Raw genomic sequence first — 24989 nt, 5'->3', positions numbered from 1 at the left:
ATACAAGCTTTCAATTTTATTCTTAAAACACATTTCATAATATATTATTAATTAAAATATTTATTTATTTTATTACATTTTGTGTGATGTTTCACTACGTTACATCTAAATATAATTATACAAATATCAAATTACCAATTTAGAAAATCAATTTTAAATTGATACTACAAAATATATATATATAAATAAATAAGACGAGGGAGATTCTCCACAATGGTATGAGTCTATAAACCCATGATCATTTCCTAAATTAGTCAATGTGGGACTTTCATCATCCAACACCTCCCCTCGAACAAAGTGCGCCTTCCCTTAATCGAGTCTCGACTCCTTTGGAGTCTTAATCATTTTTTACTTCATTCGAGGAGGCTTGACTCCTTTTCTTTTGGAGTCCTTTGTTCGATGTTTGAGGATTTACCAACCTATTGACACAACTAAGTTTAGGGCCTGACTCTGATATTATGTTAGACGAACACGACTCTCCATAATGGTATGATATTGTCTACTCTGAGCATAAGCTCTCGTGGCTTTACTTTGAACTCCCCAAAATGCCTCATACGAATGGAGATAATATTCCTTGATTATAAACACATGATCATTTTCTAAATTAGCCGATATGACTTTCATCATCCGACATATATATATATACATAAACCTTTTCCTCTAAAATCATTTAGAAAATTACTCGAGACACACTAATAATTATTATAAAAGTATTTTAATTTTGATAATGCAACCAAAATAATGGAAAATCAGCTAATTAATACTTAATTTAAAAATGATATAGTTTTAATAATGCAGCCAAACACAAGAAGAAATGTATAAATTATAATGTATAAAAATTATATGTAGAAAATAAAAGAATTGAAATTAAAAAAAAAAATGATTGTTTTTTAGAAATAATTAAATTATTGTTAAAAGCATATCTTCAAATCTATCTTTCCTTTGGTATGTTTTTGTGCCAATCCCACTTGCAAAGTGTAATTTTCCAAAAATGAGTGGAAGTAATCAATGCTGATGTGAAATTTCTATTAAAATTTGTGGAAAAAAATAATTATAATTACTCCGTTGAATTAATTCTGACCTTCAACAAGGTAAAAATTGCAATATTTATCTAAAATCGGTCTAATTTTATAAAATTGAAAGTTTTTTTTTTTTTTTTTAAAGGAGTATTAATAATATTTATTATTTTTAGCACGTTTGACAAATAATTAGGAGAAAATAGACAATGAATGCTTACAGGTATCAAATTAAAATCTTTTATAACTTTATCTTATTTTATTTTGTTCAATAATTTAATATCATAATTAAACATCTAATTTATTTTTATTTTTAACTAACATACCTGTCACATAAAATTACACTTAAAAATCCTTGATTGAGTTCTTATAGAATTTAGGAATTTAATAAATTAAAAATTGAATTGCCACGTCACGACATGGTCATAATCGTTGGAGCTTTCATAAAAATGTCTCATGTTATACTATCCTTTTTGACATATGGTCAAAGTCGACTTACTATTTGGCCCTTCAACTTTCCAATATTTTCATTTTTCACTCCTTACTGTCACTTTGCGGAACATTTCTCTGCAACTCTTTGGCGCCTCCCATGGCGATCTCCAAACTCCTCTTTCTCCTTCTTCTTTTCCTTCCTTTTCTTTCTGCTGATGTTGTTCCCTCTGACATTTACCTTCTCAGCTGCGGATCATCCTCTAATTCCTCCTTCTTTAATCGCGTCTTCGTTGGCGATTCATTGAAACCCGCCCCCGGCTTTCTCGTCGCCGGTCGATCGGTGGCGGTTTCCAATCGGAATCCACCTCCGGATTCTACCTCTTTGTATCACACAGCTAGAGTTTTCACCAGGGCCTCAAGCTACAAATTCAACCTCAAGAAGAACGGTACTCACTTGCTACGGTTCCATCTTTCGCCATTTTCGGCGCTGGAATTCGATTTACATTCTGCAAATTTCACTATCTCGGCCAATGGATTGTTGCTTTCTAATATTTCTCACGTTAACGATTCTGTAATTAAAGAGTTTATCGTGAGAATTGACGCCAACGTGCTTGAAATCGAGTTCGAACCGGTTTCGGGTTCGGGTTTGGGATTCGTGAATGCAATCGAGGTATTTTCAGCCCCTAAAGAACTCATAACCGATAATGGAGCTAAGCTTGTGGATTCTAATGGAGTTCGAGAATATTACAAACTCACATCGCAAGTCTTGGAAACCAAATACAGAATTAACGTTGGGGGTTCCAAATTGACCCCGTTTAACGACAGTCTTTGGAGAACTTGGGTGCCCGATGAGCCTTATCTGGTTATAAAGTCGGCGGCAAAGCTTGCCTCAACTTTTCAGGCTCCGTACTATCAGGCCGGCGGCGCCACTCGGGAGGATGCGCCGGACATTGTTTACATGACGGCGCAACAGATGAACAAGGACATCGCAGTTTTGGGTGCGAAATTTAACCTCACCTGGAAGTTTCCATTGGATTCTAATGGCATGAAGTACTTGGTTCGCTTGCATTTCTGTGATATTGTTAGCTTTGCTCTTAATCAGTTGTATTTCAATGTGTATATCAATGGCTATCCTGCATATAGGGACCTGGATTTGTCATCTCTTTCCTCTCGGCTATTAACTCCTTTTTATTTTGATTTCATTGTGGATTCTGATGGTTCTGGAAATATTCAAATAAGTGTTGGACCGTCTGATCTGAGCAGTTCTTTGGGATATAATGCGATCTTAAATGGAGCAGAGATCATGGAGATGGTGAGTGCTAGGGGTATGTTTTCAGAAACTGAGAAGAAAAAGAGAAATTCATGGGTCATTGTAGGTCCTATTGTTGGTGGATTCGTTGGTTTATGTCTGGTTTTTGCTGCAATTCTTGCTTTGGTATGCAAGAGGAGAAAGAAACCGACGCTGAGGCGGGCGGAGAGCGCAGGCTGGACTTCGGTTCAGGCATATGCAGGTGGCAGTTCTGATAGTAAATTATCAAGGGGATCAACTCTTGCATCTTTTGGGCCAAATGGATACCACAACTTGAAGATCCCCTTCACTGAAATTCAGTCAGCAACAAACGATTTCGACGAGAGTTTGATCATTGGTTCGGGCGGATTTGGTATGGTTTACAAAGGGGTTCTTAGGGACAATATAAATGTTGCTGTGAAGAGAGGTGTGCCAGGATCAGGGCAGGGCCTTCCTGAATTCCACACTGAGATAGCTATCTTGTCCAAGATTCGACATCACCATCTTGTTTCACTTGTTGGATACTGCGAAGAACAGTCAGAAATGATACTGGTTTATGAATATATAGAGAAAGGTCCATTGAAAAAGCAATTGTATGGCTCGGTCGTGTCGCCTTTGTCGTGGAAACAACGACTCGAAATCTGCATTGGTGCAGCCAGAGGTCTTCACTACCTCCACACTGGGTTTGCACAGGGCATCATCCACCGCGATATCAAGTCGACCAACATTTTACTGGATGAGAGCTTTGTTGCTAAAGTTGCTGATTTTGGTCTTTCAAGATCGGGGCCTCGTCTCGACGAGACACACGTTAGTACGGGAGTAAAAGGTAGCTTTGGCTATCTTGATCCAGAGTATTTTCGAAGACAACAACTCACTGATAAGTCGGATGTGTATTCATTTGGAGTAGTGCTCTATGAAGTTCTTTGTGCTAGGCCTGCTGTTGATCCATTGCTTGATAGGGAACAAGTAAATCTCGCCGAATGGGCGCTGCATTGGCAACGGAAAGGAATGCTCGAAAAGATCATCGATCCTCATTTGGTCGGGAAAATCAATCCGAGTTCGTTAAAGAAATATGGAGAAACAGCAGAAAAATGTTTGGCTGACTATGGAATTGACAGACCAACAATGGGAGATGTCTTATGGAACTTGGAATATGTTCTTCAACTACAAATCGAGCCACCGATTGAGCCATCAGAACCCGTAGATGTCGATGAATCCAACTTTCCGATGTCCACGGCAACTCATCCAAGCGACTTGAGGAGACATTCAGATGAAGGTACTGGTAACTATTCAGACATAAGTACAACCAAAGTTTTCTCCCAGTTGCTTACTAATGATGGAAGATAGCTAGCTTTATGATGGATTCTTAAACAGAAGAATCCATATACTATACTCTTAACAAAATTACAGCCAAGCCTTCTAAGATAACTCTGCTGGCTTATAATGTTGTAATAGGTCATTTGTTAGTGTGATGTCTGAGGAAAAATTAGCTAGTTAGTTATGTGCAGGTTAGTTTGACAAGATTTGAATCGGGTCAGGAGCGACCTTGACGTTACCTTCCCCCCACCTCGACGTTTTCTGGTTCAGGTCGAAACGTGCATCTCACGATGGTTGGGGCTGCTTGGTAAGCCGTGGCTGGACCCATATTAAACATTATGGGTCATCATCTTCTCATATGACTTCATTGAGCCTTCGTACCATGTTGTTTTGTGTTATGGTGATTTTGAGCCACCTTACGTGGTCTTACCTAGGCTAAGACTTTGGGCGTTCTATCCTGGTTCTTGACTTCCGGGTTATGAATTACACCATATAGTTCTTTTTGTCTTACTTACCATGGTGGGCAGTCCAAACTTCTCCTCGGGATGATAGATGGAGTGATTTAGGTGTTAGAAATTACGACTCTCTATAATGGTATGATAAGCTTAAGCTCTCATGACTTTGATTTTGGTTTTCCCACGAAGACTCCTACCAATGAAGATAGTATTCATTACTTATAAATTCATGATCAATCCTTAATTAGCCGACATGGAACTCATCTCCAAACAATCCTCAACAATAGGTGATATCCAATGTAGAACCAACCTTCATTTACTCGTGGCATTTAGGCAGCCTGGCGGACGACCTTGGCTCCTCTCTTCTCAAGAAGCTTTACATTTCTTATTAGTATATGGACAGTTATCTCTCGAGCACAAATTTAAGTTCGACTACAATGAAAAATTAAAACGAATCATCCAACAACATATCTTTATGGACCAAGAACTACTGGATAGTCTCATGCTTTCTTGGCATTGAATCTCTCCTTTATTTGTCGAAAAAAAATTAATAGAAATAATTTTAAATTTAAAAGGGAAAAAATGGAACCCATAAAGATTGGTATTTAATATTCCTAACTAAATATTTTTAAATCTCAAAAATTAAAAGAAAAAAAAAAGAAAAGAAAATTGGAAAAGAATACGAATGGACTAAAAGTTAGTGCTGAACTGTCAATGAAGACGACGAGATGGGGCCCACTTGTCCAACTCATTTCAGACAATGAGCTTACTCCGTCATCCATCCTGCAACCTGGCACCGACTGCCACGCCAGCTGTGCTCCAGTCCAATTTCTGAATATTCTCACATTGCCAAGGGCAAATTGGTAATCACACATGACTCTTCAATCATTTCGGAGAAAGGGAAATAATCATAAAATCCTTTATTTTGAAAATTTTTAAATGCAACTTCCAGCTTTCATGCGAATCGGAGATCCAATAGCGTGTGTTCCAAAACTCAATCTGAATTCCGTCTGTTGGAGTTCAAGAAAAAGGAAAGGAGTAACCAGAGACAGAGATTTCGATTTTCGAGGCGGAAGATTTTGAAATCAGAGACAACGAAGAGCAGATCATAGTGAAGTAGAAAGATAACGGTGGCTGAAAGGTTGTTTTGATTTCATTTGAATTCAATTGGTACAACTCATTTTCCAACTGAGAGACATTGGGAGGCAAGTTTCACGACACACCGGTGGTAGATTTAGGGTTAGGGTAATTTTGTTTCAAATTCTGAGAGAAAAAGAGCACCAGGTTTACAGTTTAGGGTTTTGGTTTGCGTTTTTCTTGAAAAATGACCGACGTGATACTGCACATATACGACGTCACCAATAGCGGATCAGATAAGACCAACAATACAATCGTTAATATCAACAAGATCTTCAAGGATGGAATTGGTCTTGGCGGTATCTTTCATAGCGCTGTTCAGGTTTGCCGCTTTCTCCTTCGTTTCTTTTCACGTATTTACAGGTTTTTGTAGACTAAGTAGTGATGGATTCTTTAGTTAATATTGTTACCCTTAGATTTTATTTCCCGTTAATCCGTATGTTTCTCAGTTGAAGATGAACAATTGGTATCTTCATTGGTTTGCAAGTGTGGCTCTGTCTTATTTTAGCGGGGGTATCTGTCTCCAGTGGTTTTATTATGTGTTGCTCTGATCCAGGTGGATATTTTCTTTAGTAGAGGTAGAGACTATATCTACTGAAAATGTATTGTGTTGGTTCATTTAGGACTTTTAAGAGTTTACTAATTCTATTTATTTCAGTCAGAAATTGTTCTTGTTCAGAAGAGGTTGGACTCTGACTGGACGCCAAAACTTAATCTAGATTGAGAGATAACGTTACTTATTTTATCTTTACCTTAAGACGTGGAATTTTTTGCAATAGATTGTTTAATCATTTTTCCACTTATGTTTTCACTCCCATTCTGGCCATGAATAATCATAAGCATGTCATATACGAGTTTTATTCGACTACGTGACATTTTGCAATTAATATTTTCTTCATAAAAGATATTAAACATTACTCTCAAACTTGTTTCTTATATAAAAAAAAAACAAAAAAACATTACTCTCGAACAAATTATAAGGCTTATGCTCTCACCCTTGTGCTCACTGCCAATCACATTTTCCTACCCATAATTCCCCTACGTAGACTTGTGACTTTTACAGGTGAACGTACTGTTGGATTAATTGTGCTATGCCCTACAGGTTTATGGAGATGATGAATGGTCCTTTGGGTTTTGCGAGCAGGGAACTGGAGTTTTCAGTTGCCCCTCTGGACAGAACCCAATGTACACATATCGTGAAAGTATTAACCTTGGAAGAACAAACTGTTCAATTTTCAAGGTGAATCAGATTTTAAGAGAACTTAGTAGAGAGTGGCCTGGAAGTTCATATGACTTGCTATCAAGAAATTGTAACCACTTTTGTGATCAGTTCTGCGAAATGCTCAATGTATCAAAGCTTCCAGGTAATGTTATCTGAATGCATACCATTATGATCTATAATATAAGATCTTTGTTCTGAGACAATTTCTCTTAGCATTTGAGACATTCACTAGATTCATTTTCTGATGCTTGTGGAGATAACCAAAGAAATACTTTTGCATCTATTAGGTTTGCTAAATTGTTGTTAACATGTTAACCTCCTTCATTGGCCTCTCAGTATATATTTGCATAATCATGGTTTTAATATAATGTTTTTGTTTTGTTCTGCTTTTAAATGGCATCACTTTTGATGAAGAATGGCTTATATTGCTCTAAGAAGCTCATTAAGTATGTCAATAATAAGTGCATTACTGGTCTTCAATAGATATTTAGGCACCTAGTCTGAGGTTCAACTCTGCAGCAAGGCAAACAGAGCATTTTGAAGTCTCACAGAATTGTATAATAGGCTTTTTTATATGATTACATCTTGTGAGGTTCATGGCTCATTACTGAGTTTAGGGGGCATTTGAAGCATAGATCTTATCAAATACATCTTCATTTTCTTGCTATTTCATCTCTCTCTCTCTCTCTCTCTCTCTCTCTCTCTCTCCCTCTCTCCCTCTCCAATTTTAGTTTTCCTTCTATTAAATTATCTGTTCTCTTCTCTGTCATTCTTATTTTGTCTTTGCAAGTCCATGAAAGTTGTTACTTTTTCCCAGTCTTTTCATCTCCTCCTAACAATTTCCTGCTGTTGGTTTTCTTTTTCCTCGTTTCTCCATATCTTAGTCGATAATCCTTGTAACAAGCGGTGAAGGGTGTGAAAACAGTGAGAGTAACAAGAATGTAGTGGTTGTATGATGAAAATTACTTGATGGGGAAGGATTGTGGGTGTGTGTGGGGACTTCCTCTTTCCTCGATTTTAACTAGAGGATGTTAATTAATTTTTGGTAGAAAAAAAAAATCTGATAATGTTTATCCTGTTGTAGGTTGGGTTAATCGGTTTGCCAATGCTGGTGATGCTGCACTGGAAGTAGCTGGAAACACAGCAGTTCGTGTAAGTTTTACTGCAACGTGTAACCGCATAACATTTTTCATGTTGCAATTAGACTTTTTTGGACTGAGGGATCACACGACATGTTGCATATTCTTTGGAGAATTTTACCACAACTTGCATTTGCTCAGCCCTTAGCATATTGGCACATTTCAAAATGTTTCTTTTTTAAAAATGGGAGTACAAATCTTTTTGCTATTATTAGGTATAAAGTGTAAGGGATGGATGATCGATCCATGCACAATGGTTATACTGACTGGTCTGCAGGCTATACGTTCTTAAGACTAAATATTTTCATATGTTGGAATTTGGTCAAAATTTTTGCTACCATTATAATTTCCATTGTCTAGATGTGTGTAATTTTGGTTTTTAAGATCCTAACACTCATCAACTAAAAGCTAGACAATTTATTCCCTTTGTCGGAGAAGAAAATGTGATTTTTTTACCTTTATAAACTTTATGCAAATGGCTCAGTAATTATAATAAAATCTGCAACGAGCTAAATGTGGTTTGTTGGTTTTTATCGCGTTATTGCAGTTTAAACAGGCAAAGACAGAGATCGTATCGGCCAGCAAAGTGGCTTACCGTTTTCTTCTAGGGGCCACGAACAACGTCTTGTCTTCTCCAGACTCCACTAGTGATTCGAATAGAGGTGCTTCTAGATTTCAAGCTGCATGGTTTAAGAATCTTATTACTACTGGTGCCAAACCATCGAGTAGTTCAGAAATAGGGAGTCAAGTTGAAGGTGCACAGCAACAACGCAAAGCAAATGAAGAGTCACCAATGTTGCTCAATTCCCGATTGCAGCGTGATGTATGAAAGTGTTCTGGAATGTTGTTAGGTACAAGTGAAAATCGTGTTGATGAACTTAGGTTTATTTGTTTCATTAAGTGTAAAATTTCATTTTTATTACTGAGAAATATATTGATTTGTGTGCGTTTATGGAGCTGCTCCTTTTGCATCTGATGATATTTTGTGCAGAACCCTTCAAGTCAATACATAGCAACCCATTTCGTGGTTCATCTAATTTGCTTGGAAGTTTGGTCTTTTCGTTTCGGACAAATTTTGATGGAATCGTGTTATCATCTTTATCCAAATTAGCTCTTTTATTCGTTTACCTGATCTATAACGTAAGAAGAAATACTTCATGTCGGTATTATTCTTCCTAAATTTGGGCTCAAATGGTGGGGAACTAAATTTTGGTTATAACTTCAATTTTTTGCTGACTAACATTTGTGGAAGAAACCAAATTTCACTGGCTTTAGTCATCTATCACAGGTTTTCCGGGAAAAAGAAAAAAAAAAAAATCAGAAAATTCATCCTGAGTACATACCTGAAAATCTGAAAGAATCTGAAGTAGATAATGTTGACAGCCAGTTAAGTCATTGAAGCATAACATTTTCTATAATACAAATTCTTAAAAATACAATTCAACAAGCCACAAGACTAATGATCTGAGTGAACGGAGTTTAGCAAGCATGCATTCAAACTGCTGCTGAGAGTGCCCTTTGAGCACATCAACACATAAACTGCATGTTGAAATTTGCGAGCTTAGGGACTGACGATAAGAACAACACTGGGTACAAGATAACTTAGAACTCCGCAAAAAAGACAGACTAATCTCCCGGGCAAACGACAGGATTCAGGTCAACCATAAAGAGTTAAACAATTATGAGAACATGTACAAAACCAAACTACCACCATTTCAAATGTGGTTTAAATTACATACCCCTTTGCATTCTGTCAAGGATGTCGATTTCTTCATCCCCGTCTACTGCAATTTGAAGCGATGAGACAGACTGAGCTGCTATAATACCAGCAGAAATCTCACTTACAGCACCATCAACTTGCTCGAAACATAAGGCATGGTGGTGACCTTCAGCATAAGGTCCAGCTGAGACTGACCAGTAGTCATTCCTAAATCCGTGCCACGTTGATCCAAATCTATTGAGATTAGAGGTCCACCTACTCCCTTCAAGGGAGCACCTCCCGAACTCCTGCACTGGAATGCCAGGTCTTGTAACATTCATTACGTGGTCAAACTGCCCAGGGCACTCCCAAGGGTTGAGACCGTCATTTTTCAGAAGAATCTTGTATGAGTCATCTGAGTCTTCACCAATGAGGACATGCAGAGCAACAGCCTCAGCAATAGCAGCACCTTCTTCATCCAGCCTTTGCTGTTCTTCCTTCTTCATTTGTTTTTTCTTTTCAAGTTCAGATATGATAGCTGCTGAAGTAGCAAGGGCTTTTTCTAACCGCCTCTTTTTCTTCTCAGCTTGTTTCTGACGATCCAACTCATCCTTCACCTGCTTCTTTTTTGCTTTCTTCACGACAGGTTGCCCTTTATTACCCATACTAGCCACAAAACTAGCCATACCTAACTAATCTTTTCAATCGCTTTTTCAAAGAACTAGTTGTAAGTAGTATATATATCCTCGCAATTGTTTCTTCATCCTTTCATCATGATACTGTAGAGTCTATAGACGATCACTTTATTAAAATCTACTATATTTTACTATCCTAAACACTACACCCACTCAGGTCTGTAGGAATACCTCCTTTTCCTGACAATGCAATCCCAGACAGAGACAACAGGTGACAGCAAAAGAGCATACTTGTAAGAAGTTACAGAACCACCTCTCGGCAACAGTTGCCCTAGTTTTCCACAGCCTTTCCACTTATCCATTTTGTACATATCAAATGTACCAAAAGATGCTTTATATTCCAACGGTAGCAACAAACAGAAAGCTGTCTAAACTGGAGCAACTCATGAGCCCTTCCTGATGGCTGTGGATTGAATAGAATAAACTAATCAATAAACTTCACTAGAAAAAGAAAACACAGAAACCTGCTTGTTATTATAAGCTCATCCAACTGCTAACAGGTCAAACTACGTAATAGGAACCCAATAAAGAGAACAATAATATAATTGAAGGCCAAGTACTTAAGTACTTCTAAGGTAGCAGCAAAAAACATGGGTAAACTAAAGTTGCTACAGGCATGAAAGAAACAACAAGCATTATGCCGATACTTTAATGCAGAGATCATGAAAAACTTATATGGAATGATATGAAGGAATGTTCAATGGCATTAAAAGCATAAACTGCATATGTATAGTAATTATAGAATTGCATAGTCATTTGCAGCCTAAGCCTCACAGCTTAAGTTCGTGGTCACAAGCTTGTACCCTGATCTTTTCCCCTTTCATGCAAATTCACTTACATCATCCTTCATTCACACATACAACATGTGATCGTTCAAGAAGACATTTAACATTCAAAGAAGATAATTGGATGGTGGCGGGCATTAAAGGATAGTACCTAAGACTATGTATTTTGAACTACGTATTTTGAACATGACTAATTGGAATTATCTTTTTTGAATTAGTCCTAGGTACTATCCTTCTCGTTAAGCCATAAGCTTAGGCGGGCATTAAAATAAATATGTTAGAAATCTGAGTCATGAAACCAAGCAATTATCACCATGACAAAGAGTCATTCATAGTGAATAGTGATCTACATCAAATATGGAAATGTGAGTTTTAAACGTCTTACGCTACTTCCACAAACAATGACACCAGATCCAAATATACTAAACGCAAACGTGATGGTAAAGGAAAAAAAAAACCAGACAATTCAATTCTAATTCATCACCGTGCAAGAAAAAAGATAGATGCTTGGAAGCCAAAGCAAAAGAAAAAGGGATTTGGGGATCCATCGCATCTCTATTTGCTGCACCGCTAAAACATGGTCCAGGATATCCAGATCACAGAATTTAAACCGTTTGATCAGCGAAGATGAATCAGCATAGAGGGAATGTTTAAAACCTAAAGCAGATATGCACAAGTGGAATCAAATGATATACCGGCTCAACAAGAGTACGCCCAAAGAAAATTAGGGATCAGATCACGTAGCGCTGGATTCAGAAGCGATTCATACACTTAGTGGAGAAGAAAACGAAAGCGAAAGATGCAGATAACAGAGGAGTTCCAGAAGTAAGTTCGTGCAGAAGGAACATGTGTGAGGAATACGATAAAATATTCAATTGGAGGATCAAATAACACAGAAAAGAGAAGCTAAACCTTTCAGAATGATAGACAATAGAAAGAGGTCCACATCTCCATTATCCCGATCTACGAAGTGAAAGCCCCAAGAAATTTAGGGTTCAGATTTTGCCGATTTCAGATCCAGAGAGAGAAGGAAAGAGAGAAATGGAGTAACAAACGATAAATAGTAAAATAGAAAAAAGAAAAGAAAAAAAAAACAAAAAAAACTGACTTGCTGAGAGGGTGAAGATAATTCCTCACAGACAAATAAAAAATCACCACGTGGCATATGTTGGCTGGCTTTTATGTAAAAGTAGTAGTAGGGGGCATCTAAAATTATCTGGCTGACACCTTCTTGGCGGCTCGGCTGCCCCACTTCCCCACTTTATTTTGCTTACACTTTTCTTCCACGCATGAATTTATTCTGTTTTACTAATTAAATTTAGGGACTAATATTACTGATTTTTTTAAATGATATTTAATTTTAGAATATTAAGAGAAAATTTTGAATAAAGGACGCCCTTCCATTTGATGGTTGGTACGAAGAAAAGAGAAATATTTTATATTTTAGAACACAATTATTTAATCCAATCATTCTGAATTTTTTAGGTATAAAATGAAACGACAGCGTATTTCTAAAAATAACAAATTGACCTATTTTTAGAATTTAAAAACATTAATAATTATACCCAAGAAAAAAAAAAGAAAAAAAAAAACCTTTTTCTTTATCCTTTTTGTCTACCTCGGCCGATGTTTTGTTGATCTCAAAGTTGCTTTCATTCTTTGTTGGGTAGCAAATGTAGGCTTTGGGTTTGCTTTAAAGGCACCATAATTGATGGGTTTGATACTCTTTGAAGGCAAGAGAGGTGACCTCATTGTGATTGTGCCCTACTATTTTCCACTAAATTTCATCTCAATCTTTAACCAAAAATATTGATTTAGACGGATTGTGCCCTACTACTAAATTGGATTGGAGATTTGAAAAACTGACCTTGATTGTGTTCCCAAAGGCTTATAGCAATGGAATTCCAATTGGTTTGATTCTTGTTGGAAGCTTCCCATGGTCTAACTTTCCATCCGCATTGAAAACAATTCTAATGTTTTTGATATCAGGTTAGAAACTACGAAACTTCTACAATAGTATGATATTGTCCACTTTGAGTATAAACTCTCGTGGTTTTTCGTATCGTTTTCTTAAGAGGTCTCGTACGAATGGAGATGTATTTCTTACCTATAAACTCAGGATCATCCCTTAATTAGTCAACGTGGGACTTCCTCCCAACAATCCTCCACTTATGTTTGAAAGGAGTTTTGTTCCCACACCATCCGAGAAATTGCAGCGCAGAGTTCCTCGACAGAATTCAGCACGACTCCGCTACACAGAAAAAAGTTCATATGTTGGTAAACACAGAGAGGTTGAGAAAAAATTTAGTAAGAGAAAGCAAAATCATTTTGCAATATCAATAACTAGAGTTAAGTACTTAAGTTGTCCCATCATTAGCATATAACTTTGAAGATGGAATCATGAAAACTTAAATGATACGAAGACACATAAGAATCCTGATGTAAATAAGAACTTCCAATCTACAGAGGAATTTGAGCACAAGCTAATATGGAAATCAATGTCTATGGGTTTAGTATGTGCCTGAACAACAGAATTCGAATCTAATGCGTTGGTGCCATATTACCAGACCCTTTGAGATGCAAAATCAACAATGAAATATCAGATTTAGAATTGGCGCTGGTTCGTTCTTGTCCGAAATTCTGCTTGAACCTAAGAATGTAGCGTTATTATTTGAGTTTCTAATGAGGTCGGTTCTGTGAGCAGGAGAAGTGGCACCGGGAAATGGACGGAAAACATGGCGGAACGTGGTGGTGCTGACGCCGGAGATTCTTCCAGAAATGGGAAATGGATGGCGAGAAATTTTATTCATAGCTATGTTAACTCTCGTGGTTGTCGCATTTTCTGAAAATGCGTTTCCACTAACTAAAAGAAACGTTTCTGAAATTTCTGGGCCTCTGGGGGAACAAACTGGCATTAAACCCGTGGAATAACTTCCAAACTTAGTATTGGTTTGGTGGTAAGAAATGGGAGACAAGACTGACCTAAAATGGGACCAATGATTTCAGCCACAAAACCCATACTTTTCTCTGTCCCTTCCAATGCAAAGTGAGAAATTCCTTATGATGAAATTCGACAAATTATTCCATCTTTGTCGCAATCTAAGCACTTCTATGTCTTTCCAATCTAATTACAATCTCAAAGATCTATAGTTGATTCTATTCTTATATTCTACAATTATTGAACTAAAGAGTCTTAAAGTTACTGGTACCATTAAAAGTTGTTTGTTCCACTCGTCCGTGAACATCATCAGTGTTTAGTTGTTCATAAACTAAACAAACCAAACTGAAACAGGTAGGAACTAAGCAAACCAAAAAGCATAAAAAAAAAATAAAAATAAACCAATAAAGGCGTTAGAATTTGAGAAATTGGGAGAGCATTTGTCCATAATGGAGGAAGAGGATATTATAAAATATGATTAAAGAATTGGAAAGTGTTAGTAGTGCATGAACCTCCCACCCCCGAGCTTACGGCTTTCATCACTTTACAGCAATTTCCGAGGGCTCCCGATGGGGGTGGCAATGGCGACGTGGGGTGGGGGAGTTCGTGAGGAACCGACACGTAAAACCTAATACCCGAATGGCTGATGTAAATGCATCCGAAAAAGGGGCACTTGGTGGGGTTGACTCATCCCATCCCCTGCAACTGGATTTGGTTGCGACCTTTTATCATACAGGTGGAGTGCATGATGAAGTAGATTTGAGTTTTTAAACCTTTCAACTATTGTTAAAGAAAAATCGGGAGATGCATTAAAAACAAGATAAGAAATCGGAAATCCCATAAATTATGATACTTCTAGATTCTAGGCATTTTATCAAACACATGGCGTGCAATATTTGGTTGAGCTCGTGCCCAACCTTACCCACAAAGACAAACACACTAGCACATTCATTAGAAAAAGAAATTTTTGTTTCTTGCATGTGATTTAGCTAATGCAAGAAACGTAGCCACTCATCGACTCAATAATTCTTAAATTAATCAAAAGGAAGTTGAAGAAGCTTTTCACCGACCTTATTATGAAATTCCGGTGGACCCATTTCAGCACTAAACTGCTTGGCTGTTTGTCCGAAATTTCAGCATAACTCGAGAGAGAGCGAGAGAGATCTTACGATGACTGTGGCCGCATCGGCAGGAAACTGAAAGCGGAACTAAATCGGTCATCCATTGCGTGTAAAGTTACGCTATTTATTAGTTTTCTTTAATTATTATTATTATTATTATTTATACATAATTACACTATCCCCAACCAAATTTTCTTTACTGTCACAGAAACCGGAACGGTAGAGAGCGAGTCACAGTAAAAATCTTCCTCCCAATTCACTCAACTCTCATTTCCCTGCCGCTTTGCCTCATACAGTAAAAGAAGATAAAAAAAAAAATACCACCCCCTGTTCTACATAATATTTCACTTTTCAATGTTAAAAAACAGAAAAGTTACTGTTCAGGGAGGCCTGTATTTCCCCCCTTTTTTCGTCGTCTCATTTTCACACAATATTGGTTCATCAAGAGCCGTCGATTGATTTTGTTGTCGTCAATTTTATTCTTCTGTTGATTTCCTTCTCCAATTCTTCTTGCCCTCCCACTTCCTCTAATTCCTGCACCCATCATTTAAATTTTACAAAATTAATTTATTAAACTTTTAATATATATATATATATATGTGTATGTATGTATGTATGTATATACATGTATGTGTGTATATAGATAGAAAGATAGACCCGAAACTGACCTTCGGACCTAAAAACAGTCCATATGGCACACCGTTGAACTTGTCCGAATGGTGAAGCTTAAGCCAAGAAAAAAAAAACTCATAAGCTTCAATATTCAAATCAGAGATAATATTTTAATTTTAACCCTAAAAAACATAATTTAATGTGACATTAATAAAAAAAATGGAAAGTCTAAAAATTCTAATATAGTTCCAAATTCCATAGCTATTTTCTTATTACAATTATTATTATTCGAATAGTCATTTAAATTATTACTGAGATCCCATTAATCAGCTGACTTAAAATTATATTTTTGTATCTAAGTCTATTCTACGCTGATGTCTAGCTTCTCGATATTCATAAATTTAGAAAAAAGGAGCATTGAATTTTTTATTTAACCCATTTTTCATATAATTAATTAGCAGAAATCTACTAATAGAGATTTTGTTAGATCATTAATGAAAAGTCAACACAGTAGGGAGTAAAGAGAGTATCAAATTTGAGATCAAAATAAGATTTAAATAAATAAATAGAATTATAGAAATATAAATTTACCTGGTGAGCAGCAGCGACCTTTCTAAAATAGGGCACGTTGGCAATGGGACCCACAGGGAATCTTTTGTGAACGAGACCGTCGTGGACGAACATGTAGGCCATCCCAAAGACCGTAATTCCAAGGCCCTGCCACAACCCGCCAGCGTGTCAAACCTTTCTCAATACCACATTTTCTGAGGCTAATTTTGTCATTTAACATATCATTAGCGCTAATCCCCAGTGATTAAATAACCATTGAACAGTTGGAATATGAATAAACTGAGATTCTGAAAGATTATGAGAGAGAGAGAGAGAGAGAGAGATTTACAGCGCCGAAGCAGAGACCGGGGACGAGGCCTTTATGGAAGAAGCCGTAAGAGAGGAGAGCTATGGCGGGCACGGCATTGATAATGGCGAAGACATCGTTCAGTTCGAACGGTCCTTCTCTTGGTTTATGGTGCGACTGTAATAATCAAGATCAACAAAGTCCAAGCGTCAACGACTTTTTTAAACAATAAATTAAATGTTGTTTGTTTGCTTCGAGATTGAACATGGAAAACGGAGATTGTTAATTAAATTTCTCAGCAGCCAATAAAGAATAATCTATGAAGAAAGGATTAGTCTAGAAATGGTGCGACTGCGGCAATTACAAGTCCAAGCGTCACGAATCTATTTTCCCTAAGCTTCACAGTGGATTCAAATGTTCTAAAGAGAAGAAGGATTAGAAACCTCGTGCATATGCCACAAGGAAGAGTGCCAGAGAGCCCTATGAGCCCATCTCGCCCAAAACTCCATGCCGACCTGATATTCCCAAATTGATTGTGAAAGATTAGCTTATAGCAAATCGAACACTTCGCGAGAAGTAGAGAATACAAAGATGAAATCGAAAACGTACAGCGGCACCAACAGAGAGAGAAAATGTACCAAACATTTCAGAGAAAGGAATCTCTCCGCCCTACACACACCGCCAAATTAAACAATCGCAATTCAATATTCAATCAGAAGAATACGGCGCCAATGAGAACAAAAACAATTAAAGTTTCTCGATAGAGAAAGAGAGGACCTCCATTTGCCAGTAAAATCGGTAATAAACCGCCATGACAGCCATGGAGGTAATTCCAAAACTAGACATAACCGCAGCAACAAGATAAGTGAAGCGCTCCGATCTCTTCCTTGCCAATCTTTGTGCAACATAAGGCGATGGGATCTGGGGGACTACAATCGGCGGTTCTTCATCGGAAAGACTCTCCACCTCGCCAGAGCTATTTTGATCCTCAACGAGCACGCAGACAGTGAACAGCGTTTTTCTCCTTATCTTCTGCTGGATTCTACTGTTCCGGAAGACTGAAGGTGGAAACAGAAACGGAGTTCGAGGTTTAGGGGAGAGATGAGAGGAAGGAAGGAAGAGATGGAGTGGTCTGGGTCCTAAGGCGCCGGAGATGGCGGCCGCCATGGGAGAGATGAAGGTGAAAAGTGAAAAGACGGTGGAAGAGGGAGAAGCTTATCGGAGAGAGGGCTTTAATAGAGGTTGAAGGAACAGAGACCACAAGTTTTCGTCAGTGAAGTGGGGGACTAAATTACTCTGAGCGGACAAACTGGAAGTTTGCTGCCCTTCTTTCGTTTATATACGAAATTGCCATTCTTTTATTTTCTCTCTCTTTTAAATTCATTCTTCATTTTCCAAATTTATAATTTAACTCGAACAATATTTATTTATTTTTTTTTTTTTTTGCTCTCTTTATAAAAATAAAAAATAATAAATAAATAAAAGTTTAAATTATATTTTATTATTTAATACAATGAGATCATTTGAGTGTGAACTCGAAAAAGGGATCTTGTATTTTAATCCACATATTACCTTTATTTGGCATCTTGTATCAAATTTAGAAATGAGTTGCTTTATTATTTTGTCAAAACAACTAAAAATAAAATAAATAAACTTTAATATTGTAATGTTCAATTATTTGTTAATTTTATAGATTAATTTGACCAGAATCAAGCTGAGAAAATCCGTTGAAGACAACAAACGTGAGTATACATACAATAAGAGCTCTCTCCCAAACAAATAAGCATAATCATCTTTTCAATCCTATATTAAAAAAAGGTCATTTAAACGTAATCTATGAACATTAATATTTTAATGCATACTTATAATTATAATTTCAATTAAAATATTTAGAGAAATTTTGGTAAGTTGAATAACGTGATGTTTAAAAAGTTTATATTTTAAAGTACGAAGTTATTTAATATAGAGTCCTAAAGTCGCTGTTATTATTATTATTATTTTCTTTTATTGTAACATCGAATTAAAGCTATATTTCAATTTAAAAAATGTTAATAGTAATAAAATTGATCTCAAAACGACTAGTCGACCGAATTAAGGAAGGAGAAGAGGCGAAAAATAAATGTGGGTGGACCATGAAATGAACAAAAAGGGAAGAGAAGGAAGGGAACAATACCAGGGACTGCGAACGTGGAGTTGATGGCCGCCGTAGGAACAGCAGACGACAGCAAATCACTTAAAACGACAATCCACTTTCGTCCTCCCCCACCCCTAAAAATCTCACCCTATTGCTTATTGCCACGTGGTGTCCACTCTCTTCCACACCCCTCCCAAAGGGTGCACTCTATTATTGGCTCCTACGCGGATCTCTCTAAATTTCAATTTTGGTCATCTAATTGACACGTGTCTGTTTCGTTATCGCATGTAACACGTGGCAGTTAGATGATGTTGCTAGAGGTGAGGCGCCAGCTCCTAACTAATGTTTTAGATGAAGTGCTTAGAAAAATTGATGGCGAATTAAGAAATTCGGATTTAATTCAAATATTTTGTTTTTAGTTCCGTTAGGAACTCGATTTTTTTTTCCTTAAAAATATTTAAAATATTTGTACAAAAAATTTAAAATCAAAGCCAATATTTACGAGCTTTTGTTATCTTTAAAATTTTATTAGTATTTTTAATACATTGGAGAAGAAAGAAATGGCTAGTAAATGATTTTAATTGTCTCGAACACAAAACAACGTGATTCAATAGAAAACAAAATTAAGAATATTTTGGTATTTTTAGGCTTGCATCTAAAATAGTATTTTTAGACAGTAAACCAATTATTTGTATCCAATCCCATAAAATATTACATTTTTTTTTCAGAGTGTATAGAATAAAATAAAGTGGGCATCCTGAGAAAAAAAAAACGAATAAAATAAAGTAGATAATATTTATAAATAAATAAAATCCGTAACAAACTCTATGCATTAATAAATTTGTGGTGCTGACTGGACACCGACCCCTCCGGTCAATTTTAGGTGATCATCCATTAAAAAAAAAGTATGAAATAGTGGTGTAAACTTTGACACTGTACGTAGCTAGTCGATATCATATTCCTTGAGCTACCCCGCTTCTTCTTAAAATTTTTAAAAGGGGAAAAGTTTCCACACCCTCGTAAAGGGTGTTTCGGAAAGGTTTCCACACCCTTTTCGGAAAGGGTGTTTCACTTTTCTCTCAAACCAATATGAAATATAATAGTTACTTTTATTTTTTATTTTTTATAAAAAGGAATTAGAATGAAAAATTAGGAATATGAACAAGTGTAATGTAATAAAAAATGGGGAAAATAAATCTAAAGTAAAGAACTCAGCGCTTAATATAATGATAATTAGCCAAGCTTCACAAGGACTCTCCCGTTCGGATTTCACCGCCCTAAAATACACGTCAATAAAAAATTGTTAGTAAAAAAACTTAATTTTGCGTGTGTGTGTGTATATATATAAATACGTACATCGGCGAGTAAAAGGTCGCGAGGCTGAAGCATGAGAAGGATTTGACCCATAGTAGGCCTGTGCAGTACGTCTGGATCAACACAGCGAAGGGCAATTAAGAGCATCCGTTTAAGTTGCTTTGAGGATGGCTTTTCTTCCATTTTGGAATCCACTGTTTCAACTGCCTTTTGACTCCCAATCATTGATTTCACCCACTCTATCAAATCTGGCTGCATTTTTTTATTCAAAAACCTCCATCAATCTCTGTTTCTAACACAAATTTCCACAACAAATTCATCATTGTATCATCCAATATATGACAACAAGAAAGTGTATGAAGCATACTTGTGATTGATTGCAGTTCTCTGGAGCTCTTCCCGTTATAATCTCCATGAGAAGTATACCAAAGCTGTAAACATCATTCTGTTCTGTGAATGGATTAGTTGATCCAATTTCAAGAGATTCATGCCTGAGAATATAAACAAATTTCATTTCCGTTGGCCGACATTATTTTTTTTTTGGGGCTTTTCTTTTTGGATTTCCCTTCGAGACTTTTAAAACGCAGTTTGCTAGGGAGAGGTCTCTACACTCTTTTACGAAGGGTGTTTAGTGACCGACCTTAGCCGACCTTCGAACAGTATTTGAAAGGAAAGGAAAGGAAAAAAAAGGTGAGACCACTAACGTTTCTCCAACCAAAGCTCCTGCTGAGTACTCCGATGGCAACAGCTCAACTAGACCGAAACTGGCAATCTTGGGATTCCATTGCTGATCAAGTAATATGCAGCTGGATCTTAGCCTGCCATGAAGAATTTGTGGTTCCACATCTTCATGAAGATATGCTAATCTGCAGAAACACAAATAGTCCCACGGTGTAATCAAATCAGCAGAGTCATCCATCACATTTCTATTACATCAATTTTCATTTCTTAAGATTCAAACAATCAAAACTAACTTAGGATGCACTTGTGGGATCTTACCCTTTTGCAATTCCTTGAACAATGTTCATCCTAATGGACCATGTAAGAGGGCTAAAGTCATTCTGTGGACATTCATGAAGCCACTGGTGCAAATTCCCGTTATCTACATTTTTATAAACAAACATCCTGTGGAAGACAAGTCTTAACAGAGGAAGACATTCACATTCATCGAAACGATTAGCCACAAAGGGTGAGAGATAGACATTACCTATTATTAGCAATTCCTTGAGTGCAATATCCAAGCAACTTAATCAGATTTTTGTGGCTAACATGCTGAATTCTCTCTGCTTCTCTGATGAACTCGTTTTCTCCAAGACTGATAAATGAGGATTACAATATGAACAAAAAAAACCTAATGTTCTTACATCAACATAAACCCTAAGCTTAGATGGAGCTAATTCTCAATTTCTAGATTCCAAACACATGGATTCGGGAGAAATACACAAATTAATATTCCAAACACATGGATTATCCGGATTTAGTAGTTAGGTATATGTTGAATTAGCACTTTGTGGCTAATCGTAATAATCACTTTTGAGATTCAAATATTAAAACAGAACAGACCTGTTATTTGCACTGAGTATCTTAATAATCACTTTTGAACCATCGACCAAATTTCCGAAGTAATCAACATCAAAATCTTCGATGCTAATGACATTCTCTCCGCTGAATCCGTTGGTTGCTAATACGATCTCATCCAATGCAAATATGTTCCTTCTCCACTGGTCCTTACACGCCGCAGGAAAGTATTGGCCGGCCGAATACTCCCAATTTGTGACGATACTACGCTGAATATTCAGACTGCCATGCCGTGAGAACCGATCTACGGAACCGTTCTTTATGTTCATCTCCATCTCCGTGGAAATCGCAGCTTCGCGATCATAGCCGCGACTGTTCCAATTCCGCCTCCGTTGACGGAAACAGACGTGAAAAATGAAGGTAAAAATGACAAGGAAAAGAAGAAATACCAGAACGGAAGTTAGAATCAGAAGCCATAGCTTGACTCCCAATGCGGTTCGGCTTGATAGCCATTCGTGAATGGAAGAAGAGTTGTACGCCATGGTGTGGAAGAGAATGAGAGAATGAGAGACAGAGAGATGGAAGTATGGAGTGTAGAATTCTTGAACAAAGAGGGCGATGTAGTTTTCGAAGCAGAAGGATTAGGGAAGGAAGTTAAGATCATTACAATTCCGTCGCGTAGTTCGAATCTTTTGGTCACTAATAACCAACTAGCTTGAGTGGCGGCAAACACCAAAATATAAACTAAAAATATTTTGGGTTTAAAGTTTTAAAATACAGTTAATCTTTTTTTTTAATTAAAAAAATTAAAACCGTTAGTATTTTATTTAAAAAAAAAAACCTTTCAATAGTGAACATTATTTTAATTTTAAAAAGTTTAATTAATATCATTTAACTAAAAAAATTAATAGTTTTATTAGTACTATATCTAAAATATACCATAAAATCTTAAAAAGTAAATTAACACATTTTTGCATTCATAAAAAAATGACAAAAATCTTATCGGTATATGGACAAAAGTCATCTACCGCCACTTCATAGATTAAAATTTACAGTGGTATTAACATAGATACAATTATGCATTTTAATTTTAGAGTAAATGATACTGTAACCTAAACTATCATTCTAATAGTTTGATCTACAAAATATATATATATATATATTTCAAATTTAGAATATTTGATATTTTTGTCAACATCAACCTATGAAACCTTTTTTTTGGCATCATGACTCTAGAAATATTTTAGCATTTATATTTCACCTTCTTTTGTAGCATTTATATTTCACCTCTTTTTGTAGCATTTATATTTATTTTAAGTATTACCCATTAAAAAATTAAAAGACATTTCTTTTTCAAATAAATTCTTACAGATATAATTATGAAGACCATAAATATGTTTAATCATATCCCTTTTATTTATGTTTTCTGAAAGACTTCAAGATTACCCAAATTAAGTGAATTGCAATTTTGTTTTCTTAATATCAATAACATTATTAACAAAAGGCAAAAAGGACAGAGAAAGCTGGCAGTTTGTGCCTAATGCAGAAGATACAGAACTCTATTACCTAAGGCTGACCTTATTGTGAAATTAATTAAATAAATAAAAATTAAAAGACTGGTCATAGATGTGAGGCCATTAGAACATATTACAACCAAAAAATTACAGTGGTATGCTATAAACTAAAGCTACATGAAATCCAAAGTGTCCAAAGCTCAAAGATCCCCATAACGTTTCAAATCCTGCAAATATTACCTGCCTCTGACTCTGTTTATTTATGAAGTTATAACTATGTAACTTTAGTAATGTAGTTGAAACTACAAACATGGTGTAAACAAGTGGTCGATTTCACTATCATGCCAAGTGCAGGCAGAGGATTACCTGAGAAAAATGTTGAGTTAATTGAGTGTATCGTATTTGTTTGATTGGGTCGGACGGATGTAGACCTTCTTGTTCATGGAAATGGCCATCTAGAGCGAAGCTAGTGAAAATGTACTGCCTCTCGCAAACAAAGCTGCTTTATCGTTCCAACACCATAATGCTCCTTCGATGGCTGCACTCTGATTTCAAAGAGCTTTGGCCATAGCTTCCCTGTCACTGAAAGAGGAGTGGAGATATACATGAGCATATACAAATGACTCGAGTTCGAGTGGGGTAGTTCAGTTCATAGAAGATGCTGATACAAACTAGAGCTTAAACAATTGATTTAGAAAAGGGAACTCAAAAACTTTGGACCATCAAAACGACGTGATCTTTTGACATCAATGACTTGAGTAATCCAAAGATCAATGAACATAGCCGTTGCATTTAAGAAATTTGGTATGCTTTCACATTGAAAATGACTTGAAAGTAAGAACGAACAATTAGGATACCAAACAATCTTGATTCCTCACCGAAAAGGCGATTCTTGCCGCTATCCCATGCAATTCCATTTAGAACATCAATCTGCAAGGAAGAACAATCGGTCCAACTAAATTAGGTGATGGAAAATGGGAAAATGATACTAGAATGTTTAGATTTCCTCGAAAACTTGTCAAATGCATCGTCCAATAAATATATCATATCACAACACGACCATAATCAAGGGAATCATAGCCTTTCAATTTTGATCAAAGAGCTTACTTGTCTCCCGCCTTGCAACAATTTCCGTCTGTAACAGAAAATACAAGTACGATTAATGTGAATTTCTACAGATGATGTGAAGCCTCAGTAAAATTCTGCTAAAGTCCAAAGTGATAAAAGCAAAACCTCAGAGTTGGGAGGAGAACCCATCCAAGCACACTTCCATCACGTATTGAGATTCTGACGATGCAATCAGTCTACAGAAAGGAACATTAAATTAAATCTTCCAACCTTGCAGAGAAGACTAAAGGCCAACAGGAAAGTCATCTATCCAATATTTTTCATATATGCATTCAATTTGACGGTATCATACAATAATGTAAAAAATGAATAATTAAACTGTTGGTCAGACAAGATAGGCCCCAGAGAATGACATGCCAGAAACAATACTCCAAGCCTTGAATTTGCTTGTTAAAACAGATTTGGTTTCGATCAATAAATTAGTATATAAAAGTGATCGAGAAAGCCAAAAGACCAAAAATATAAACTTACAGCACATTCGGTTAGGTAGCTTACGAAAAGTTCCAAGAGCAACAGTCGGGCTAACAATTATGAAAGGTGCACCTAAGAGTATATTTATTTTAAGACCCTAAAAACTTTAGAACGATAATCAGAAATTGACACACACACACACAAAAAAAAAAAAAAAAAAAAAAAAAAAAAAAAAAAAAAAAAAAAAAAAAAAAAACC

General features: G+C 36.4%; 6 protein-coding genes across 10 annotated transcripts in view; 2 read left to right on the top strand and 4 right to left on the bottom strand.

Annotated features, from left to right (window-relative positions):
• The first annotated feature begins 1551 nt into the window (after nt 1-1551).
• Nucleotides 1552-4775, top strand: LOC111430577 (probable receptor-like protein kinase At5g24010). The gene is made up of 2 exons (XM_023066852.1): nt 1552-4012; nt 4245-4775. Exons 1-2 carry the CDS (start codon nt 1606-1608, stop codon nt 4247-4249), a joined length of 2412 nt encoding a protein of 803 aa, XP_022922620.1. The 5' UTR covers nt 1552-1605; the 3' UTR covers nt 4250-4775.
• Nucleotides 4776-5429: 654 nt separating this feature from the next.
• Nucleotides 5430-9054, top strand: LOC111430579 (deSI-like protein At4g17486). Its single transcript, XM_023066854.1, has 4 exons — nt 5430-5967; nt 6748-7009; nt 7952-8019; nt 8554-9054. The coding sequence occupies exons 1-4, from the start codon at nt 5833-5835 to the stop codon at nt 8833-8835; spliced, it is 747 nt and encodes a 248-aa protein (XP_022922622.1). The 5' UTR covers nt 5430-5832; the 3' UTR covers nt 8836-9054.
• A 319-nt stretch (nt 9055-9373) lies between these two features.
• LOC111430580 lies at nt 9374-12268 on the bottom strand. 4 transcript variants are annotated; one of them, XM_023066855.1, is made up of 2 exons: nt 12098-12268; nt 9374-10803 (listed from the first exon to the last, which is right to left on the bottom strand). In XM_023066855.1, the coding sequence occupies exon 2, from the start codon at nt 10389-10391 to the stop codon at nt 9738-9740; it is 654 nt and encodes a 217-aa protein (XP_022922623.1). In that variant the 5' UTR covers nt 10392-10803; nt 12098-12268; the 3' UTR covers nt 9374-9737. The 4 variants fall into 4 exon arrangements, with proteins under 4 accessions (XP_022922623.1, XP_022922624.1, XP_022922625.1 ...); XM_023066856.1 differs by having other exon boundaries at nt 11881-12259; XM_023066857.1 differs by lacking the exon at nt 12098-12268 and adding an exon at nt 11955-12091.
• A 3152-nt stretch (nt 12269-15420) lies between these two features.
• On the bottom strand, nt 15421-18030 carry LOC111430578 (beta-carotene hydroxylase 2, chloroplastic-like). Its single transcript, XM_023066853.1, has 7 exons — nt 17490-18030; nt 17322-17381; nt 17156-17227; nt 16755-16889; nt 16448-16573; nt 15913-15969; nt 15421-15778 (listed from the first exon to the last, which is right to left on the bottom strand). Exons 1-7 carry the CDS (start codon nt 17877-17879, stop codon nt 15686-15688), a joined length of 933 nt encoding a protein of 310 aa, XP_022922621.1. The 5' UTR covers nt 17880-18030; the 3' UTR covers nt 15421-15685.
• A 1968-nt stretch (nt 18031-19998) lies between these two features.
• Nucleotides 19999-22234, bottom strand: LOC111430781 (probable serine/threonine-protein kinase At1g01540). The gene is made up of 7 exons (XM_023067188.1): nt 21724-22234; nt 21368-21475; nt 21160-21285; nt 20865-21026; nt 20528-20651; nt 20203-20412; nt 19999-20123 (listed from the first exon to the last, which is right to left on the bottom strand). Exons 1-7 carry the CDS (start codon nt 22218-22220, stop codon nt 20091-20093), a joined length of 1260 nt encoding a protein of 419 aa, XP_022922956.1. The 5' UTR covers nt 22221-22234; the 3' UTR covers nt 19999-20090.
• Nucleotides 22235-23244: 1010 nt separating this feature from the next.
• Nucleotides 23245-24989, bottom strand: part of LOC111430883 (glutaminyl-peptide cyclotransferase-like) — a 5746-nt gene continuing 4001 nt past the window's right edge. The window contains exons 8-12 of one of the 2 annotated variants that reach the window (XM_023067357.1): nt 24426-24496; nt 24300-24327; nt 24071-24122; nt 23629-23774; nt 23245-23560 (exon numbers count right to left, since the gene is read on the bottom strand). In XM_023067357.1, the coding sequence (XP_022923125.1) occupies nt 23659-23774; nt 24071-24122; nt 24300-24327; nt 24426-24496 (267 nt within the window). In that variant the 3' untranslated portion in view covers nt 23245-23560; nt 23629-23658. Of the gene's footprint in view, nt 23775-24070; nt 24123-24299; nt 24328-24425; nt 24497-24989 lie in introns of both variants that reach the window. The other variant, XM_023067356.1, reaches the window with a different exon arrangement.

Source organism: Cucurbita moschata, unplaced genomic scaffold (assembly GCF_002738365.1).
Source record: "Cucurbita moschata cultivar Rifu unplaced genomic scaffold, Cmos_1.0 Cmo_Scf00034, whole genome shotgun sequence".
Taxonomy (NCBI): Eukaryota; Viridiplantae; Streptophyta; class Magnoliopsida; order Cucurbitales; family Cucurbitaceae; genus Cucurbita; species Cucurbita moschata.
Note: the sequence above shows the minus strand (reverse complement) of the source record. Positions and strands in the feature narration are given on the sequence as shown.

Excerpts from the sequence above, each read along its gene's own strand:
- LOC111430578 (XM_023066853.1), bottom strand. The coding sequence starts at position 17,879 with ATGGCGGCCGCCATCTCCGGCGCCTTAGGACCCAGACCACTCCATCTC. Across the intron at positions 17,228-17,321 it reads CTCTCTCTGTTGGTGCCGCT|GTCGGCATGGAGTTTTGGGC; the intron begins GTACGTTTTCGA and ends TGGGAATATCAG. Across the intron at positions 15,970-16,447 it reads AGGTCGCTGCTGCTCACCAG|CTTCACCATTCGGACAAGTT; the intron begins GTAAATTTATAT and ends TCTTGGCTTAAG.
- LOC111430577 (XM_023066852.1), top strand. The coding sequence starts at position 1,606 with ATGGCGATCTCCAAACTCCTCTTTCTCCTTCTTCTTTTCCTTCCTTTT.
- LOC111430579 (XM_023066854.1), top strand. The coding sequence starts at position 5,833 with ATGACCGACGTGATACTGCACATATACGACGTCACCAATAGCGGATCA. Across the intron at positions 5,968-6,747 it reads TCTTTCATAGCGCTGTTCAG|GTTTATGGAGATGATGAATG; the intron begins GTTTGCCGCTTT and ends TATGCCCTACAG. Across the intron at positions 7,010-7,951 it reads CAATGTATCAAAGCTTCCAG|GTTGGGTTAATCGGTTTGCC; the intron begins GTAATGTTATCT and ends ATCCTGTTGTAG.
- LOC111430781 (XM_023067188.1), bottom strand. The coding sequence starts at position 22,220 with ATGGCGTACAACTCTTCTTCCATTCACGAATGGCTATCAAGCCGAACC. Across the intron at positions 20,652-20,864 it reads GGAGCTTTGGTTGGAGAAAC|GCATGAATCTCTTGAAATTG; the intron begins GTTAGTGGTCTC and ends TTATATTCTCAG. Across the intron at positions 20,413-20,527 it reads AGAACTGCAATCAATCACAA|CCAGATTTGATAGAGTGGGT; the intron begins GTATGCTTCATA and ends AAAAAAATGCAG.
- LOC111430580 (XM_023066855.1), bottom strand. The coding sequence starts at position 10,391 with ATGGCTAGTTTTGTGGCTAGTATGGGTAATAAAGGGCAACCTGTCGTG.